The sequence below is a fragment of the Coturnix japonica genome, chromosome 7 (genome assembly GCF_054131305.1).
Source record: "Coturnix japonica strain WE chromosome 7, WE-NBRP24, whole genome shotgun sequence".
In the NCBI taxonomy this organism is placed as follows: domain Eukaryota; kingdom Metazoa; phylum Chordata; class Aves; order Galliformes; family Phasianidae; genus Coturnix; species Coturnix japonica.
In genome coordinates this window covers 29,657,134-29,678,578 of record NC_140669.1, presented here as the reverse complement: position 1 = coordinate 29,678,578, position 21,445 = coordinate 29,657,134, and the positions used below count along the sequence as shown (strand labels likewise).

Here is a 21,445-nt window from a genome sequence, read left to right as displayed (position 1 = left end):
CAGAAGGGAGTGTTTGAGGAAGTACCTTCAGTCCAAGCCAGTAAGCCCAAATGACTGCAACAGCATGCTTACGCCTAGCCTCCTCCTTCAAGCGTTTCAATTCCCTTCGAGCCTAAAAGGTTTAGATAGTGAACAAAAGAGACAGCCCGATGCAGACAGCACAATGACCAGGAAAGGCTCATCCCAAACAGAACAGCCAACTTACAACCAAGGTACAGAGAGATGGAAGAGCAGTGTTTAACCTCCAAAACCCCTAGTTGGTGTGCACTGGTGCTAAACCACATATGAGGTCCAAAAAGCCTCAATCTGTACTTTTATTATGCACGTGAGAATTTTATCCATCCTCTTATTTGCTGCCAGTGTTTCCATCTCACCCTTGCGAGCAACAGTAAGTATCGTGTGATCAGAGTGATGTCTATGGAAACCAAAACCTCACCATCTCAGCAGCACTTCCACTGGCAAGTGCTGTATCATAACCCTGAAACGGTGTGTGATGATAATGACTGGCACTGCACTAAGGGCTTTTATTCTGGAGGTGATTTTGATTTTATGTACTTAAATAAAAATTTACAGACTTGTAAATTACTCCTTTCTCTGTGGAATGAAAAGGTAAAGCCTCCCCCCCAACACAGTGCCTTCCTGCATGCAAACAGACAGACACTCACCTACTATTCCTCAATAATCCCCATTATAGGAAAGCAATTTGCAAAGCATTCTGAACACATACACAGACAATTTAGCAGAGCCTTGTATTTTAAAAGATATCCTAACCTCAGTTACTCAGTATGTGATGACAAAAATCAAACGGAATGGAGAGTTCTAGCATTATAACATCAGAGAGACACGGCAGCTCTGCTGATGTTGTCAAGTTGTGTGCTGTCAAATGGACTCGTGCAGCTACAGGTCCAGCCTGTGCCTGCGATGGGGCTAGTGTGTGATGCAGTTACTCATAAAAATGCTTCTACTCATCTGAATGTAAAGAAAGCTTCTACCATAATGTGTTAGAAAAGCAGGGATTCTGCAAGGTTGGGTAGTTGTCTATCTTGTGAAAAGGAAGGCAACTGAGCACTTGAGGTCTAAGTTTCTCTTTAAAAGCAACTGATTTCTGAAGGTAACATTATCTTATTGATATCTTCTAAGTATTTAAATGATGAGCTCAAGCACAATTAATACCATCTCATCAATTACTGATCTTGTCCTTTCTAACTCTAAGGAGCATCTAAGAGAGTCAGCATCACCTGTGCAGTACTGACCCATTTTTCTGGAGCAAGAAACTATGGATAACAATAAAATTAACTACCAGTGTGCTGCATTTAAGTAAACAAAGAGGAAACTGTTAACTTCAGCAGCCACCTAAACGTCAGGTTCGATGCATGGTCTCTCTGCAGGGAGGGAAACTCTGCACGTTTGCTTTGACTCGCAGTGCTGCCATTCCATTGCAAATCTGACAGCTTGATATCAAAACAGCAGTATCAAAGTCTGCATTTTACTTCAGATGTGATATGAGCACATTTATACATCTCATTGGCAAGGCGATCAGACAGCATTTCCCACCCCATCCTAAATATTAACTGGGGGATGTTCTAAATGTAACAAATCAACAGAATATAATTAACAAATCAGTTAAGATTTTACCAGTTGAAACAAACAGAATTTTAACCTCCAGTGAACAGCATTTCAAATGTTCACAAAACCCACAACTGCAGGCTGGGGATTAGCAAGAATCTTTCAGTGGGACTTTGCTTCTGAAAACAAACAGCTGATGCTGGAATTCTTGGGATTTTTCTAGGGCTGTAAGTTCAGAATTGCCAGCTAGCACCATTTTCTGCTAAAAGATCTGGTCACAAAGCCATGTTTTAATTGCAGCTACTATAGTTTTCTTACTGGTTCAAATTGCAACCAGAGAGTGAATTAAACCAATTAAGACAAATATTGAGTAAAATAATAACGTTGGTTTGAACTTGTAAGTGAAGACTGCTCAGGGTGCAGAATATACAGCCTGATGAAAATCTCAATTAGATCTCTAGGACAGTGTCACTGAAAGCGCTTGTTAGGGGAGGGGAAAAAAACACTGATAACCCACAACCTCCTTTCCCCACCACAAACCATGCTTTGCACATTTGCAAGTAGTAAAATGCATTTTCTAATTGGAGAATACTGGAGTCTAGTTGTTTTTAATCTAGTCTAATTGGTTGTTAGTGCAAATCACTACATGGCTGCCATGCATGGTATTTCCTACTCTACAAAACACTGATAGACAGAATGTCATCAGGTTTAAGAATGGCATGAATGGAAATGGAGGGAACCAATGATCATGCTCTATTATTTTTAAGTCAATCGTATTAGTTATTAATTCTCACTATTTACTACTGATTAATTTTTGACATCGTTGGGTAATGAAGGGGGGCACGTGACATGTGCATGAAGTACCTTATATCCAAGCCAGTAAGCCCAAATAACAGCAATAGCATGTTTATTTCTAGCCTCCTCCTTCAGCCGTCTCAGTTCCCTTCGTGCCTGCGATGCGTTTGAAAACGGGATATAGAAAAGCTTAGGGAAGAAAAGGTTACTGCAAGTTCCCAATGGTGAGAGAAAGAAAAAGAAACCAGCCACCACAAAGAGCAAATATTAAAGCACGTCCCAGCTTCCCAGGCTGCACCAGCTAAAACACGTTAGCAGCAAAGAGGGGAAAAAAACCAAAATAAATCAGTAGTTTAAGTCACTGAAAATAGTTCTAAGCTAGCTTTGCCCTCAAGGGCCTTCCTTGTTCTATAGAGAGACAGTTAGGTGCAGAATTTGTCACCACTTTCTCACCTGGGTACCATGCCAATAAGCAGCAATTATCGTGGCAGCCTCGTTACAACGCTTCTGGTGCTTAAGCTCCCGAAGAAGTTTCCGAGCCTGTAAACAATTGAAAATACAATTTAGCGTGACTCTAGATCTCTCTATCTGCATAACAGCAACTATATCTCCTCCTCACAGCATATGCCTTATCCCTCTAGCAATAAATCACAAGAAAACTGCACAGTTGCAGGCGACACTTAAGGTCGCTGTCAAACCAGGCTTTTATTGCTGGCACTGCTACCACCAAACATTATGTTCACCATTGACAAATGAAGAAAAAAACATAATTCAAGACGAGATGATGATTTGACCTGTGATCGCCTGTGATATGAAGAAAGATTAATAAAAAAACAAAGGAGCCCAGGGACACTTTTCTGATGCTGAATATCTCTAAGCGCTGTTTTCAGGGGAAATGCTAACCCCAGTTTGTCATCACTCTTTAAGTCTGGCTTAACAATACTGGTTGCAGAATTCTCTCTTTGCCAAGTACAAACCTCTGAAGTGCAAAGTCGTCACAAACTGAAGACAAGCAAGCAATGGCAAAGGCACTTGCTTACAGCAACGATGACATGCTTTCACCCATCCACTCAGCACACAGCAAAGAACTGAACACATAACCCAAACAATGCACAGCTCACGTGATCCAGACTAATCAAAACCTGCTTTCAGCAACTCAAACTCATGCCAAGAAGAGTGAAAGGCAAGAGGCTTGGTGCACTTCAACTGCATTTTCTTCCCCACTCTGTAACTCATAGGCACAACCACAGCAAGAGGAAACTCACCTTCCACCCTCTGATGTACGACTGTACTATAATAGCTGAACTCTTTATCTTCTGATACTTCTTCTGTTGCTGTATAAAATAAATCAATATATGATTCTTAGAATACTGTGTTGCTAACACCTGAAAATATCATTAGGGATAGAAGTAATAAAAGTTACATATGAGGAAATTCTGAACAAGCACATCAAAGCAGAGATGTGTTGTTTAACTCGAGAGGAAACAAAACCCATCAACAATGGCACATGGACAATGCCCCTCTCTGTGTACAGAAACAGTTCATGGTCAGCAGCAGAAAAATTTACATGGATTAAATACTAACATTAACAGCTCTATTTGTCTTTCCCACAAGCAGAGCAGCAGACAAACTCTTAGAAATGCACAGATTTGTTGGCTAAGCTTTTCCTTGCCTTTTCACGAGATTTATGCTGTTTCTATTAACTTAAGAAAAAACAAAACAAGCAAACAAACTGAACACGTACTCCTGAATGACACATTGGGATATTATTTAAGTACACCAAGCGTCTTCCTAATAAAAAACCCTCAGTTCCCCAGCAGGCTACTGGACACTATAACAGTGAATAATGGTTGATGGCTTTTGGGCTTCATACTCAGCCCCCTTCAATAACAGAACATTACTATGAGTGAGCTACAAAGACTCATAAGGCTCAGCAAGGGTCTACAGCTAAGGGACCAACAATGACCAACAACAACAACAAAATTTTCCAATCATTAAGATCATAAGAGATCTCAAATCAGACACAGGGGCACAATGCAATTTTGTACTGATGTTGATTGTAGAAACAGTGTATTCAATTGCAAAAAGAGTTTTACAGCCTAAAAGCATTTCTTCTCAGATGTAAATAACTACACTTCTTTGTAATAACCCATAATTTGCTTTCATCATCCAAGATAATTAAACTCAACACAAATGGCTTTCAAGATGACAAATGAAAGTGCTCGTCAGATGAAACGAGCAATTGTCAGTCCTGCAATTTACAGTTTAAGATGCTCACTCCCTACTTCACGTGATATTTTATCAGGCCTTCTAATATAAGTAAAGAAATGCATTTTGACATCTGAGACTTTAAAACTTGACAACAATCTATCTGTTGTATTATGTTCTATCCACTAACTAAGGAAAAGACAGCTCATAAAGTCATGGACTTAAAGACCCAGCCTACAAAAAGAACTGTACCGGTATGAACTACTAAACTATGATGCTTATGGGCTATAATTAAAATAAATCCTGGAGATCCTCCCAGACAGCATTCTTCAGCCTCAAATGCAAAGGTACCAAATAAGGCAAAAACACAAAAAGCCTTCGGAATGGCCAAATTCCACAGAATCACACATGTATATTACCAAACATTTTAGATACATCAGCCATATGCTTTGAGAGCGGCACCGCATTTGCTTGGCTGGTCCACAAAATCCTGCTCTCGGAGCTGAAGGACTGGAAGGACCTTTTTAATTATTTAAGCAAAAGCACAAAGGAAATGCTAAAAAAAATAAATACATTCTTTTATGTATATTTTTATTATTTAAAAACCACTATAAAACTGAATTCTTCCTACACTCCTCCATACATAGGGAAGGAAGTTATGAAAACTCATTAAATAATAAAACAATATGCTCCCCATACCCTTGCCAATAATTTAAGACAATGCCTTACTGCGTATCTCCTGAACCAGGCAGCAATCACAATCTGGCTTTTTTTCATTAGCAAGAAGCGTGTGCGGCACTTCCAACCTCTGTAAATCTTCTCAATGAGCGTAGCCAAGTCCTCCAACCGCTGCTTTCTCAGGTCTTCTAGTTTGAAGAGCTGGGTGTATTATTTAAGGTATTGTTTGACATTAGAAGAAAACCAGAAGGCAAGCATAGACCAAAAAACCCGTAAGTAGTTATTCTAAGCAAAATCCCTATTATATTCAAATTCCCCCTTTAGACACCTTCTGGTTTATTTACCTCCTGTGATACCAACAGACGCATCAACAGGTTTGTACAAAATATGCTGCTTTAAGTCAGCACATGAAAGTTAAACTCAGGCTGACAGCTACTGTAGAGAACTATCCTTCAGTCTTCATCAATGCTCAATCATCCCAATTTAAAAGTTCTAACATTGAATAGGTAGCCTTTACTTTATTTAATGCTATATTCTCCACCAACCACTGTATCTAAAAAATCAGTAGGAACAAGCTGGTAAATCTTGCAGTCCATAGCAGGCTATCCTCATAAAAGATAACTTGATTTTGCATAGAAAGGCATTTTTCTCTTACCGTTCTAGGGTTGCGGATGAATATCTTCGATCTACCAAATGAAAACTCTTCTTCAGGGATTTCCAATTCGTTAAACAGCACCTCTACACCGGCCCTAGTAAGAAGTAAATGAGATTAACAAACATGACTCCCAGCTCTAAAACTTCTTAGTTAACATATTCACAGATTAATTTCTGGAAAATAGATGAAAGCTTATTTTACATTCTCAAATACTGCTTGACATAAGCAGATTGAAAACCTAGCTCACTTACTGTTTATTTAGCTAAAGGCAAGAATAATCACAGTAAAGATTCAAAATCACTTGATGAAAAAGGAGCAATTTTCATTCAGCAGCATCAGCAATGGCCTATTTTTTTCCCTCCTACTTCTAAAATGATTTTGAACAACAGTAATTTTTAGACCCCCAAAAAGGGTAGGTTTTCCAATGAAGGAACTCATGCAAAGTCCAAAATGATTCTAAGGGAATGAAACCAGTACAACATTTGAGCTGCTTCAGGTGACTTGTTGATTTACTGTAAAATATTTGAAATATCATTAAATAATAAAGAATTTCATTTGTTTTTTAAGCAAAAAACATCGAAACGTATGGAAGACAATCATAGTATTCATTGAAATGGGATAGTTGAGAAAACTGCAGCTCTCCTACCTGGCTGGCCCTCTCCAGTGTGGCCACGTCTGCTTGCACAGCATTTTGTACCTTTCCAGGCACGGCTCATATGCCTGCCTGAATGCATACCCCGCCCTTCTGACCCGGACGTTCTCCAGCAGACCGAGATATCGGATTTGGTGGCACACCAGGGCATCATTGAAAATATGCGCAGCCTTTTTGTCATTGGGTTTGATGCACCTGGAAAAAGAAACGAACAGTGACGCTGGATCGCAGCCCTCCAAGTCAACAGCTACCATTGTCAACTGTAGGTTTCAGTAGTCTCATCCTTGAGTACCAAAACATCATTTAACTCAGTCAATACAAATTCTCCGAGCTCATCACGGGGTCATTTACCTAATGTAGTTTGGATTTTTGGTCTGGAGATTTTTCATTAAAGTAGCAACAGAAGCCTTGAACTGCGATCCTGCTGTTGGTGGTCTCTTGAGATTGATCTTGGCAGGGTTACCTTCAGGGAACAGTGCTTTGATAAGGGAGTGACTGGCCTTCCACATAGCTTGAGAGAGGTCCCGGTACAGAAGATCATTATTTTTGTCAACAAATCCTTCCACCTGGTACATAACCTGGACAGCAGAGAAACATCTCATCAGAACACAATTTGGACTGCAGGATGTAGGCATTTCCAAACTGCACCACAACACTGATTTCTCTTCTTTTTCACTATTCAAAACAATTTAAAGATCCCAGCAGCAACTAGCTGTCCATGTAGTCCTCAGGGGACTTTTATTTACAAGAACTCTCACCAGGAAAGCAGTCCAATGACAACAGTCATAAATGGAAACCCTTGACCAGCAGCTGAAGACCTTGGAAGCACTCAAATGAACTTCATGTAGATCTCAGAGCATGCCTGGCTTCTTAAATCTAATTTGATTAGTCATGACAAGTCATCAGGCTGATAATATAGATTTACCAGCTTCATGATTTCACAGTTAGTTCTTCACAAATACATATTACATATGCTGACCATCCATCTACTACTGCCATAGCCACATTTTACACAACAGCAAGGGACTGTAAACTTGGATGACTTTTTGTTTTGAGAACACATTTCATGTTTCTGACAGGTGTAGTAAATGCCACTAGTGACAAAGCCCTTTGCATGAGCTTGCTTAGATTTCACAACAGAAGGGTCAAATTTTTGTTATCAAGTGACCAGATCAAAATGTTCTCAGCTGAGGATGGGAAAACAATCCTGAAATAGTTGGAATGCATTGACTGCTCTGTTGTACAAGAGAATATTATTAACAACTGAAGACCCTCACTGGCTGCTAAGACGCAACCTGTTAACAACCTTTCCCAAAGCACGGGGGTGACCTGAAATTTTGACAACCAAAGAAATACCCAAGTATTAATCCCTGACAGATGATAGGAAGTTTATAAATGAACGGCTGCTTTGAAGACTGAAAGTGAAGCATTTCTAGTTCTACTTCAGAAGGACAAATTATCAAGCTACTCCAAATTGTAAAGTTGAAAAAATATTAAAAGCCAGGGAGAGAATTAAACAGAACCAGAACTAAATGATTTCCAAATATTCATTTGTCTGTGAAATTAACATTTCACACTATTTTCAACCCTATTTTTGCTGTAGTCTGTCTCCTTTCTACAAACAACAGTTCTGATATTCACTAATAAAAAGTCATTTGAAAGTGACATTAAAAACAACGATCAGAATTGTATTTATACACACAGCTTACGTTGTAAGCAGGAAAAAGCATTTGCAAGCATTTGGTATAGTTTTCCCTTCCACCTGTCTCAAAATACTTTCAAAGAAACTCAGTTCCTTCATATGCACTAAAACTCAACTTTCAGAACACCGTAGCTATAGATCATCACCATAACTAACAATTGCAGCTAACTCAAAGACAGAGAACGCACTTTCCAAACTGTCCTGCTTTCAGATGTATGTGATTTTTAGTCATTCTAAACAATGTTGTTGTTTTTATAGACCCAGCAGCAGAATTGTTCCATCACCAAAGCCCACAGGACATCGAGCTCCTTTGATCAAAGAAGCCCGGCCTTCAGTTTTGGCTAGAGCAGCATGATTTCCAAAAAACCTTCCAGCCAAAACCAGTATCTTAGGTTCAAGAGTGAAAAGACTGAAGGAGGTCTGGATTTCCTGATCAACTATCGACTCAGACAGACCTCCTCCATGATCAGAATACATTTTAATAACTTAAAGAATCTTGCCACTATTCCAGTCTCACACAGGACCAATGCTCTTCAGAAACCAGAGTCCAGATCGGTAGGTACCTTGCCAGCATAATGCTGAATCCTGAAGCAGCTGTGAGGCAGGGTGGTGTCATTAAGGAACCGGGAGCACTTGCTCATCCTGCTTTCAAAATGCTGGTGGGTGGCACAGACTTGGTTCAGCTTTTCTAAAAAGGTGTCATCGGTGACAGTCCCTGGTCTCAGGCACTCCTCGTCAAGCATGGCCAGGATTCCAGTTTGGTTCTGAAGTTTCAAGGCAAGAGTATGAGCATCTGTTTTCATCATATTTACATGAATACACAAAAATGAGATCAATCTCTCCTGTTCGACCAGAAACATGTCCCTCCAAACCGTCTCCATTGGACACTTCTCTTTTCTTCACCCCTACTCCCAACAGACCTTTAGCATCTCAGGTTTTCAAAGACTGCTTCATAGACTGGAATCCTCCAAGTTCATCTTAGCAACTCTATGCCTTTGACTCAGACCACAGAAACTCCAACTTAAACTAAAGTAGCTAGTCTATGGGTAAAAAACAGCATACGTTTTATAGTGATAGCTAAAAACTGTTCTGAATGTTAAGGAATTTGCTGTGCTAAGTCCACAGAAACTCCTCCTATTAAGATACAAGGATTTGCTGTATCTGAAGTGCTCAGAAACAAATCATGGAGTGGTCTGGTTTCCACAGGAAATGAGCAAGCTATTATTTACAATACAGCATGTGATATCTTACAGTAGAAACACCGCTGTGCAGTGTAAACATTTAAGTTCTGCTTTTTACTTCTCTCACGTAAGTGCTGCTGACCATTCCTAACAAAATACCATCCAATCTTTCAATTTCATATCAATAAAATCAACGTTTTCCATTCAGAATATGATTATTAATACCAACAAAGGCTTGTTTTATCAAAGCATATTGAGGATTCATAGAGATGTCATGGTTAAATTTAATACATGCATAAAAATCATTCAGAAAAAATTACTGTAAATAACTTACATTTTCTATTAGGTCGCAAATTATGGCATTGTTGAAATACTCAATATGTGTCCACTCAATTCCCTGTAGGGGGAAAAAAACAAAATCTGAATAGCTAAACAACGGATGGAGCATTTCCCCTAGGCAACCTAAACCACATTCCAGTTGACTATTTTTGAATCTAGTTCTATATGCTTACCAACATCTTACTTATTAAGAAAGAAACGCAATCGTCTCCCGCTAACATTATCTGCGCAAAAGAGCTGCCCTTGAGCAGCAGCCAAAACCATTCTCCATTCCTTTCCCCCATCGGTGTCAACTTCCCATGCACTCCCCTGGAGCAAGGCCAGCTGCCTCCTGCCCAGCCCCGGCTCAGCGCTGCTCTCTGCACGCTCCCACTGCTCAGAAGGGAAGAAACCCATCTCAGGGCAAGCATCTGAGATCAACATTCTAAGCTCTGAGGGGTTTTGTTGTTGTTGTTTGTTTTTTAATGGGAGAAGGAAAAAGGACTAAATTTAGATGAGACCATCTGAAAAGATCCTGTATGGCAGTTGTTCAGATACTCCTAATATCCAAATATATATAGATAGATAGATAGATAGTTCTACAAATACCAGCAATAACATGTCCAGGATGAGATGCTAATGCACCTGGAGATAACACAGGTAAAGGAATGGAAAAAAAAAAGATCTTAATTTGCATCCTGCAGTGACATCTTGTAAATTAGACCTTTCAGAGCGCTCCAAATATCACTGTAGAAGCAAATTGCAGTGATTTTGCTTTGCAAGTGTTCACACTGAATGCAAAAAAAAATCACCGAAATCAAACAAAACAAATCAAACAAACAAAAAAAAGGCATGTGAAAGCTTCACATTATCCTCAAGAACATAAAGCAGGAACTTAATTCCATTTCCAGAAACACTGGTATAGCAAAATAGTACCATATAAAAAGTCGCTCCTGTGAAAAGACGTCCAAGCGCGATGGAATGGAGAAGATGGAAGAGGAAAGGATAATGAGTGATGGTTTAAGCATTACCTCTCGAATGTATTCCTCTTGCTCTTCTTTAAGGGTGAGTTCAATGAAGATCTGCTGTAGCTTCTCATTACAGTAGTTGATAATGAATTGCTCAAAGCTGTTGTCCTGTCAAATAACACACATTTGCAGTGTGAAGACGCTGGTGTGGAATTGTAGCAAGTTGCTGCAGCAGCGGCAAGTCAGCAAGCTGCTCTATTAACTCCTAGTTTTGCAGTAATTAAGTGAGAATTAAATCAGTTGGGAAAATTTAGACCAAATCCTTCCCTGACTTTCTTCCTCTATTGGAAGAAATCAGTGGCTTTGTAGGTCTCTATTGGTGATGCCTCTACACTGCTTAATCAAGACGAGTCATAAGGACACCTACATAGAGCCAACGAACAAACAGTTCTGCTGTGCTAATCTGCTCCCATACATAACAAATGGCCTCCTGCAGGCTCTGGTAAGTAAAATATTATTAGCTCTTTTCCAACCAGGATCAGCCAGTATCAAACAAGGTATCCTACTTCACTGAAGACCAAGGCCCATGCTGCTAAGATATGATAGCATTTGGAGGTCAACTTCACCTCTTCCCTGTCAACCAACTGCTTGACAAACTGCCCCCTAAAATGAAGGGAGTTTGGGCCTCATCAACCAAAAAACATTAAAAGGCTGACTCCTACAAAACTGGCTTGGGTTGAAGCATGTAACCCTGTGCAGAAAGAAACGGGGAACAAGAGCCCCAGGAAATGGTGGCGGCACAAGTGAGAAACCACCGCTGAGAGCTTCCAGGAGGATACGTGGTAGGACTTGAAACAGTGAGCCCCACGTACCCTAGGCAGGGCCCTCAGGTTCAATGAAACACCTCCAGCAGGGCCAGGAACAGCAGGATAAAGCTGGGGTTCACTGTATCTCCATGACGTTAAATGACCACAGCAGGGAGGTCAGGTGCCCGCTTTGAGGACCATTTCCAAAGGAAAAGGGAACATAAGCCTCCATGTGTTTTGCTTTGTGGCTTTTTTTCCCCCCCAGTGCTTAGGAGAGTCATTAATATTTTAAGAACTCCCAACACGTGTCTGTAGAAATAATTGCAATCAGCAGCTATTTTGGATATCTATTCCTGGTCTCTTCTGGGCTTTGTGGTTGGGTTCCCCCTCCCTTCTTTATTTTAATTGCTATTCATCAAGAGCCCTCTGGTTATTTAGGAAGCCTGAAATTTTGCATAATAAACCACTATGAGTTTTTAGACTAGTAAAGAACTCTGCCATATATTATCTGTGAAGCTCAAGTTACAATAATATGATTTATTTTTTATGACTACAGGCAACTGCAATCATTTAAAAACCTTAAATTAAGGATCTGGTCACTAAAATAAGATTAAAAACACACAAGCAGATTAGAAAATATTTAGGTAGCACAGATTACTTCCATCAGTTTAGTTTGAGGTAAAGCAAAATCACAGCGGATCACCCCAAATTCTCAGCCGCATTAAATTCTGCCCCTCACACCAATTGCAATTATCAGTCAGAGATTGCAAACTTGCACAGCTCTCAATGAGAAAGTCAAAATTGGGCATGCATCAAAACCAGCACTGCAAACAAGTTGTACTTACTGCATTCTGTTGGAAAAAGAAATTACATAAAGTGTGGTCAATACTTAAATCACTTCCAAAGAAACACAGAGCAAAAATATCCATTAGCATTTATGTGGTGTACCAAGTAAAACAGCAAAACAGCTTTGTTTTCCTTAATCAGGTTTGTATTTTACTGAAAATGTGAAGTGCAACATAGATGGTATATATCATATTTGTATAGATGTGTATCTATAGATTCAGTCCAAAGACTCCTAAATAAACCAAGGGATTGAGGTGCATTACCACATAACACAGAGCAGCACTTCTGCACTGGCACATCTCTACATCAGAGCAGACCTTTTGACTGAAAAACTATAAATGTAACCTCTGGTAGATAGACATCAATAAAAGGAAAGGGGAATGGGGAAGGTGGGGGGCAACACTTTAAAGACTGAAAGTCTATGCAACACATGCAGATAAGGCCTTCACTTTAGACATACTTAGACTGCTGAGAAAAGACCCCAAATGACACATCACCTTGGCAAGAGGAAGGGTCGAGCATCCCCATCTTCCTGCCAGGTACACACCACTAACTCAGGCTGTTTCCTCAAAAGCCCCCATTATACTGATTACAAGGACAGCACGGCTTATATTTCACATGTTACACATAGTCCTCAAAAGAGGATAGAAAATGGACTGCAAATCCAGCTAAAGCATCTCACTGAAAGGTCATTAACAATATATTAAAGTAATTGCTAGGTGCTTTCCTGATTTGCTGCGTATCAGTGATATTTATGGCCTGTCACAGAAAGGCAAACCAAAATCCACAGAGCTCTTCGGAAATGACTTACTTTAAGCTAGGAAATTCTATTTGACATTGCCAAGCCACTGAAAATTGCTATTCCAGGAAAACAGGCACTGAAGATCAGGCGTGATTTTGGCTTTTGTGTGCAACACAGAGCAAAAGACTAGCAATTAATTGCAGCACAAAAATGAGGGAAAACACTTGGAATCAGTGAAGTTCTGAAAACACTTAACCCTGATTTAACCAGGAGACATTTGGTAAGCTAATTGCAGTTCAGAGAGAGGCATTTCCTTACACTGATTTCAAGAAGCAATGTGAAGAACTGTTTGGAGTGATTGTTTCTGGGTGAATCTGAATAAAAAGATGGAGATTCTGTCAATTTATTCACTCTTGTCACAGAGCTATAGATTTTGAATGCACGAAGGCTTCACAAACCATATGCTGCTGCATGCAAATTGCCAAGAACTGTCCCTCAGTATTCTAATGATGGCTCCTTGATTAATGTGGCAGAAATAGGAAGAGGTCTATCTAAAAGACTTGCTTGTTTTTCCCACAAGATGATAGGGATTGATTGGTACCAGTGACAGCACTCCACAAACCCAGCCAGGAGAAACAGACTGTGAGGGCCCAGCGACCTGAGGCTCTATTTACTGCTTATGCTGAACATCCACCTCAAATGACAGAAGAAGGTTTCACAAACAGTAAATTTCAATACTCTTCCCACAGACACAGAGGTAACTAAGAGACTGATTTTCACTCAAAACTGGGTATCTGTGATATTTTTTTATTACATCAGTAAGTAGGAATAGGTCTCACACCTAATGAAGTCTGACTGCAAACATTCTATTTTCTTGGTTCCTCTATTTTCCATAAATTAAGAACATTACATTCATCACAGCGCACAGCCTCAGCTACATCACCGATATCACCATTATCATCCATCCGCAGGATGTTTCCCTACTTTTCCTCTTTCTTCTTAATCTTTCACATCCCAGCAGCTCCTACTGAGAACCAGTCCCAAAGGATGCGTACTGTCAGCCAATATTAACGCTGACCAAAACACATTCAGTAGCACCTCTTCAAACACCTTAAACGAACAAAGCATACAGCATAAAAAAAACCTCATAACTAGTATTTAAAGGAAAAGCACTGTTTGAAACAAAACCCAAACATCTGAGTTTTTGAGATTGTCTGCTGAAATCAGCAGGAATGATGACATTAAAATGAACCTTTAGATCAGTACTAGGGGGGAGGAAAAAGAGACAGACACTTCTGGTGTAATAAACACTGCCACAGAAAGTAACTTTCAACCAATGCAACCCCAGGCATCAGTAGTTCCTGAGCTCCCTCTGCCACAGGGTGTTTGAGCCAAGGCAGTTCAGACCCAGCACTACCACTGGAATTCCTTACACAACAGCTGGATGGCAAAGGCAATGAAAAAACATATGTGTTCTTGCTTCAGTGAGATGAGAGGTGAAATGAATGGTCCAACCAGTCAGCACATTTCATTTATATCCTACTGTGGTGTCCGGGGATAGAAATCTTTATGTATGACCACAGGTGCATGTAAATGAGATGACACCAAGAAATATAATTTCTGGGAAACAAAGGTAAGCAAAACAGGTATTGTGCATAGAATGATAATGAAAACAGAGACTCTTTATCTTATAAAACAACGTGTGACCCAGTTGAACGTTATTTTAAAGAAATTAAGGTTAATGAGAACATGCCACCAATCCCCTACTGAGGAAGTGCTGTCATAGTCTGGGGACAAGTACTTAAGAACAACTCAAACTCCTTTTCTAGGTTACCATAGTGCTAATGGCACATACACACACACACAACAATCATGTAAGAAAAGGCATTTGCATCTGTCACACAAAGAGAACTTAAAGATATGACCTATTAGGTCAGCCTGGGGTCCATCTGCCTTAGCCTTCTGCCTCCAACAACAGTACTATGAGGTCACATTAGGGGTAAATCTGACCACTCTCTGTAGTCCAGAACATTCATACAAAGCTGCACATGCATGTTTCTAAGCCTCAACATAGCCTTCTTTTACAGCTAACCTGTAAGGGAATGACAAGTCATCAAAACCACAGAGCTTGGCCTTGCAGAGCAGAAGAACGCAATTGCTCAAGACGTGGCAGAACACTGCACCACCCATCAAGCCAACAAGAACTGGCGGCCACAACATTACACCCTGGTTTTGTGTTCATATACACACATATATGAACATGTAGGTAATCAAACTTAAATAATATCTCACACAAAGCAGAATATGCTCTGTGCTTTTGCATAAACAACTGTAGAAGCATATCATTTATCATCTATTCCACATATTGAAAATCAAACTGTATTTCAAGGTACCTGATGGAAGAAATTAACAAAGATAGATGCCCAAACATCTTCACAGCCAACATCAATTTGGACTGATGCCATTGCTTACAGGTAGAGAATCAGGCACTCCTGCTCACACCTGCAGTCACCAGACACAAAATCAGGTCTAACAAAATCTGGAGCTAAAAAAGCACGAAAACGAGGTGAAACTAATGCATGTGCAACTCATGGGAAAACCCAGATACCACCACTTCAATAAAGTCAGCCTGATAAATGATAGTTCTGAAACAACAGGAATTACAAACCAGCAAGAGCCTACCATATAATCTTAAATATTCCTCTGCTAAGACGTGATTACTGAAGGAAAAAACACTACTTCCACAGCCTAAAGCAGAGCACTTGTGTATGTTTGCTCCAGCATTTCAAATATTTCCTCTGTTGAAAGCAAACAGCCCATGGGATTTACTTTATAAACTTGCATTTCACAAAATAAGCCTGTCTAAATACTTCAGGTATAAAGCGATTAACTAAATGGCGACTAACTTCTGTTTCAGAACATAACAGTACCTAAGGAAATGATTGCTTTAACTGTATTTTTAAGGTCTCCACAGCACTCAGGAATCTACCCAAGGGTCACTCTGCAAAGCTCCCTTCTCACTGACCACTTGCCTGCAGATGCAGGTAATCAATTCTCTATGAAAACCTCTGCTCTTTTCCTTCATTGCAAGGCATAGTGCCTAGAAGAAATCACATTCTGGAGATTATTAAAGCAGCTACCAGGACAACAGATATCTGCAGCTGAGATAGAGTTTAAGTAAGACATGGAGAAATAGTCCCCAGAGCCTAGAAAACTGAAGATAAGAAGACAGCAATACGCCCATTTCCTCCCTGTGCTTTTCTCTCTACGTCTTCTTTCTAGTTATTTGATGCTTCTCCAGTAAAATCATACTTAAAGAAAAACATCTCCAGGCCAGCAGCAATCTCCCCAAGCTCAGCAACTACCCTTTCCTTCATTTAATAAGCAGGACACCAGCAGGCAAAGCAACTGAGCCAAGCTGTCATGTAGCTTTACGGTTGAAGTGGAAATAGCTTCCCACTTTTTTCACACCTCAAACATCTCAGAAATGTCTTTGCAATGTTTACACTCTTCCTTTATCTGTTGACTCCCTCTGAAAAAGTTAATTATCACAACTGCAAAAACACATTAATAGAACAAAATGGCTTTCATGTTCCTAATGACATTTCCTCAATAAAGACATCAGCACTATCAAAGTCCAGACAACAGCACACATGCAGCCATATAAGCAGGGTTGACCAGGCTTCTTTACACAGGACTTCTAAAGACAAGAAACAAGCTTAGTGTGCACAAGTGACCATCCCTCTGTACTCAGCACTGGTGAGGCTGCACCTCCAGTACTGTGTTCAGTGTTGGGCTCCTCAATACAAGACAGACACAGATGCCCTGAAGAGCATCCAGAGAAGGGCAACAAAACTGCAAAGGGTTCTGGAGCACAAGTCGGATGGGGAGCAGCCGAGGGAACTGAGACAGTTTAGTATGGAAAAAGGGAAGCTAAGGGGAAGACCTCACCACTTCCTGCAACTTGCTGAGTGGTGAGGTGAGGGTCAGCCCCTTCTCCCAGGTAACAGCAATAAGACGAGAGAATGGCCTTAAGCTGCACAGGAGAGGTTCAGGATGGGTATTAGGAAAACCTCTTTCTCCTAAGGAGCAGTGGGGTCAGCCCAAGGAGGTGCAGCCACCGTCCATGGAGGTGTTCAAGAAAAGGGTGGATGCGGCACTGAGGGACATGATCTAGAGCTGTCACAGGCACCGGAGGATGGTTGGGCTAGATGATCTTAGGGGTCTTCTAAACCTTAATGATCCTATGAAATCAAAAGAAGTGGTATTATGATGTGTCACAGACTAAGGAATGGATGTGCTTTTGCTGCTGGGAGGTTTGTTTGACTTTTCTGTTGGAGATGTTTCTATTTACTGCTGACTTTTAAGCAGAATTTGGTGTATGCTACGTCCTCACGTGTTCTCTGAGACTTGGACTGAAACAAGCTGGACCTGCACCACTCCTCAACCTGGCTTTGTTGTGCCAACAACTCTTAGAAGACAGATGAGGCACTTGCACTGCCCCAGAATGACACCCATTCACAGCACTTTCTGGCACATCTCAAGAATTGGCTTCGTTTGGCACCTTCATAAAGCTGCGCTACAAATTGTTAGCTTCAGCTTGAGGACCTGAAAGTTCAGAGTAAAGCCTTTACGCCAACTAGCACAGACATCTTTATCTCTAAAAGCCAGGCACGATGAAATATTCTCACTTGATCCGTGACATACAGTTTTACATACTCTAGCCTTCATCCACCTAAGTAGTGGTGGACCTCAATTTAAAAAGTAGCATTGAATCCATGCAGGAGGAGCTGAGACTGACCCTGCTGCTCTGCTGGATCCACAGGCACTTGCCTCCCACAGCCCTCACCTGCACTTCCTTCTCACAGATGCACCCTTCCACACCCCCACCTCAGCATCTTGCCCCAAAAATAGCTCTGAATAAGGAAGGAGACTGTATTTGCCACCCCAACCAAATGTCAGCCCAAGCTGCAGGCTTGGGACATGGATGGCTGCTACAAACTGTGGACTGACACTACTACAGCTCCCCATGGCCAGGCTCTGACCCACTGCCCCAGCTCCTGCAGCATCACACAACACCCCCTTAAGCCCACAGCCTGCCTTTTCACATCGACTCTACACCCTAAATGCCTGCCCGCAGACCCTTCACACAGAGATGCCAACGTTAAAGCATTCAGCTCTCCAAACAGTCAGATCCAACAAACAGCTTACCACAAAGTGCATGGCAGAAATGAAGAATAAACACAGCTTTGCAGCACCTATTTTGCAATCATTTAGCTGAGCTTGCTGCTGAAGTCTGCCAAACCCACAGAGGCTGAGGATTATCGATAGATTTAAATTGCCTAATCTGAATTTTTGGACAGTCAAGTTCTTAAATCTGTGTTCCTGGACAGCTTTCAGGTTTGTCTGAAAAAGATTTCTTGTCATTGGTAAAAATACCCACCATGTCCAAAGCCCAAAGAGTAGAAGCCAGCATTATCATCACTGCATTCATTACCTTGCCATTGCTAGGCTTCAAGAGCCTTCCAATTACTTATTAGGTATATTTCAGCTTAAGTGAAATGCAGCAAAACCAGCAGATGGCAAGTAAGATTAGCTTTCAAAATCAGCTGAAAGAAATGCCATTTTTATATCAATTAAATTATACAATCAAAATCATAAAGGTTGGAAAAGACCAGGAAGATCGAGTCCAACCATCTCCCATATCTTCACCATGCCCACTGAACCACAATCACTTATAACAAAACTAGTAATGCTGAGTAAAATCCTGTCTATAGCAAGCCTTTCTAAGTTTGCCATATCAAACAACTTACAAGTTTAAACCCTACAGATAGTTTGCAGCCTGTTGTTATAAGAGATGTACAACCAGCTGCACATAATCGCTGCCACCAGCTACACTTCAGCTAGCAAGCTGAACGTTTTGTAGTCATGCTTACAAATGCACCACACAGCAAAAAAACTTCAAATCCCTCCACACTTTTAATGAAATAAATCACAAACTAACATTGATTTTCCCTCAAGATGCTGGTTTGTCCAGCACTGAAATGTCATTCATTTATTGGTGGGTTCAATATAATTAATTTTAATGCTATGTATTTTCTGTGAAGCAGTTACTTGAATCCTCAACAATCATTGTCTGTTTTTAAGTGTTTTCTGAAGGTGCTTAATAATTTTTGTGAGACTTGAGCATTTGTTATAAGGCTCAGTGTAAAAGTACTTGGTTGGCATCCTCTTTCTAGGATGACATTAATACATGCGCAATCGTTCATGTGACCGCAAGAGCAACTACACTTTGTTTATGCGGCGCTCATTACTGACTTACTTTACTCAGTTTAACGGTCATGACATTACCTCATCTTATTTGCAAGAAGAGCTCCATAGAAAACAAATCTTCCTCGACTGTGAAAGAGTATCTTTGCTTTTGATCCAGTTGAGAGTAAGTCAGCGGTTCCTGCTTATAAAACTAACCTGTTTGGAAACACAGGTGTCCAAACTGGTAGTATTTGAAATACAGCTGATACTGTATTTTCTGATGGTTTGTTTTCCCGTCAGTTATCCTTTCAATTACAACACTGCCAAGCAATCCCAATACTGATAGTCGTACTCTGTGAGTGTAATAACTCCAGAAACCTAAAGTAATGAGTTTCTTCTTCAGGCATCTCAACAGCAAAATACGATATAATATTTCTGACATACTGTCTGAATCCTATTTTCTATGTTCAGAAATAATTCCACTTATTTATGTTATGTTCAATTGAACTGCTTGAATTGCACTCTCACCAGGCCTTGGTTCACAAGCAGATCGTTCCCATCCGGTATATTTCAGAAGTGCCCTTCCAATCTCCTCCAGTAGAACCCATTCTCATCATTTAAAGAGTTAGCAAAAACTTTCCTAGGTTATTTTAACACTTCTTGTCTGAATTGCCAAGGCTACCTTTTAATGTAAAAGAGAAAAAGCCTTGTTTTTCTTTTTTCTTCTGCAAAATGACTTGTTTATGACCTGCTGAGATGCTGAAGTATAGAAAAGAAAGCAGCATAGGAGAAACAAGATCAATTCAGCCTGTTTCTGCAGCACCGTCCCACAAACACAATTACTCTGTTGGCTTGTGCACTCAGTGCAAGCTTCCAGCATCCACCTCCCCTTACATGCTCACCCACAAATCAAACAGAATAAAAAACTAATGAAAACAGGGGTCCTGCCCTAAGCTGCCAGCAGTACTGCTGCACTCTCCAGCTTGCTAAGAGTACACCAAGGACCAGCACCAGAGATCCTGCACCAAGACCTGCATACAGCCACATGACCGCTTGCAGTCCATCCTCACAAACACTCTCTGATGTTTAACACAAACAAACACAAACCTCACTGAGTAAACCCTTGAAGCAAGTATCACCTTTGTTTTTCCTTTTCATAGAAGTACTTCAATGTGCACACACTTTGATGTCAGGCTTCTGAAATTAAGCTTACACCACCCACCCATATATAATTACTCTTCTCTAAATGCTCCCATCTTCCACACCGCTTAGAGATGCTCGCTGGATTTTTGAGATGTAGGGAAGTGGGTAGGACTGAAAGCTTTCTGTTGATGTTTCCCCTCAATAGAGACTCCAGCTTAAATAGTTCTTTCCAACCAAAGCTTATAAATCTCCCAAAATAAACGGGCAGAGGAGGATTTATGAAAACTCCTTAACCCAATTAAAAATTCCTTGTTGATTGTTTTCATTTCAGAATATCAGCAGGCCAAAAATACTCTCACAAACAAACAGCAGTGAGCCACAGGTCACGAGCTAGGAATCGGTACACAGTATTTATGTAGGAGAACCAAGATGAAATGGAATATTATTCTTTGTTTGATTTTGACAGAGAAAAAATACAACAAAACAAAACATACACAAAACAAAGGCTTTGGTTTGCTTTATAAAAGGAACAAAACTTGTTCAAAGACGTCCACAAAACACCTCAGGGCAGAACTGAGGCTGCCAGGCTTTTCTTGTGCTCAGAATTCACGTCACAACAACATGCTTTTATTTTGCTACCATAAATATTTATTTACCTATTGTGTGAAAACACGAGTTTGGCTTTCATGAATTTCTGGTTTGGTTGCCAGACATGCTAAGACATCTCTCTATTTTAAAGCACTTTTTGGTTAAGCATGACACACTTGATTCAAATGACGTGCATTCCCATTACAGGTTCACAAACTGCTCTATTAGGTTTAATAACAGCTTTCATGTTAAATGTTTACTATTACAATGGTCTCACCTCAAAAATTTCAAAGCCATAGATGTCCAGCACTCCCATCACCTTCTTTCTTACTTTTGTTTGTGCCT

At 40.4% G+C, this 21,445-nt stretch overlaps 1 protein-coding gene across 7 annotated transcripts in view; it reads right to left on the bottom strand.

Annotated features, from left to right (window-relative positions):
* The window catches only part of MYO1B (myosin IB), a 92,696-nt gene that overhangs the window by 14,189 nt on the left and 57,062 nt on the right, over window positions 1–21,445 (bottom strand). For 3 of the 7 annotated variants that reach the window (XM_085553617.1, XM_085553616.1, XM_085553618.1), the window contains exons 13-24: window positions 21,378–21,443; window positions 10,787–10,891; window positions 9,772–9,834; window positions 8,820–9,020; window positions 6,906–7,132; window positions 6,549–6,749; window positions 5,903–5,996; window positions 5,299–5,448; window positions 3,627–3,695; window positions 2,815–2,901; window positions 2,431–2,517; window positions 26–112 (exon numbers count right to left, since the gene is read on the bottom strand). In XM_085553617.1, coding sequence (XP_085409743.1) covers window positions 26–112; window positions 2,431–2,517; window positions 2,815–2,901; window positions 3,627–3,695; window positions 5,299–5,448; window positions 5,903–5,996; window positions 6,549–6,749; window positions 6,906–7,132; window positions 8,820–9,020; window positions 9,772–9,834; window positions 10,787–10,891; window positions 21,378–21,443 — 1,437 coding nt within the window. The remainder of the gene's footprint in view (window positions 1–25; window positions 113–2,430; window positions 2,518–2,814; window positions 2,902–3,626; window positions 3,696–5,298; window positions 5,449–5,902; window positions 5,997–6,548; window positions 6,750–6,905; window positions 7,133–8,819; window positions 9,021–9,771; window positions 9,835–10,786; window positions 10,892–21,377; window positions 21,444–21,445) is intronic. The other 4 variants (XM_085553622.1, XM_085553621.1, XM_085553620.1 and 1 more) reach the window with 3 other exon arrangements.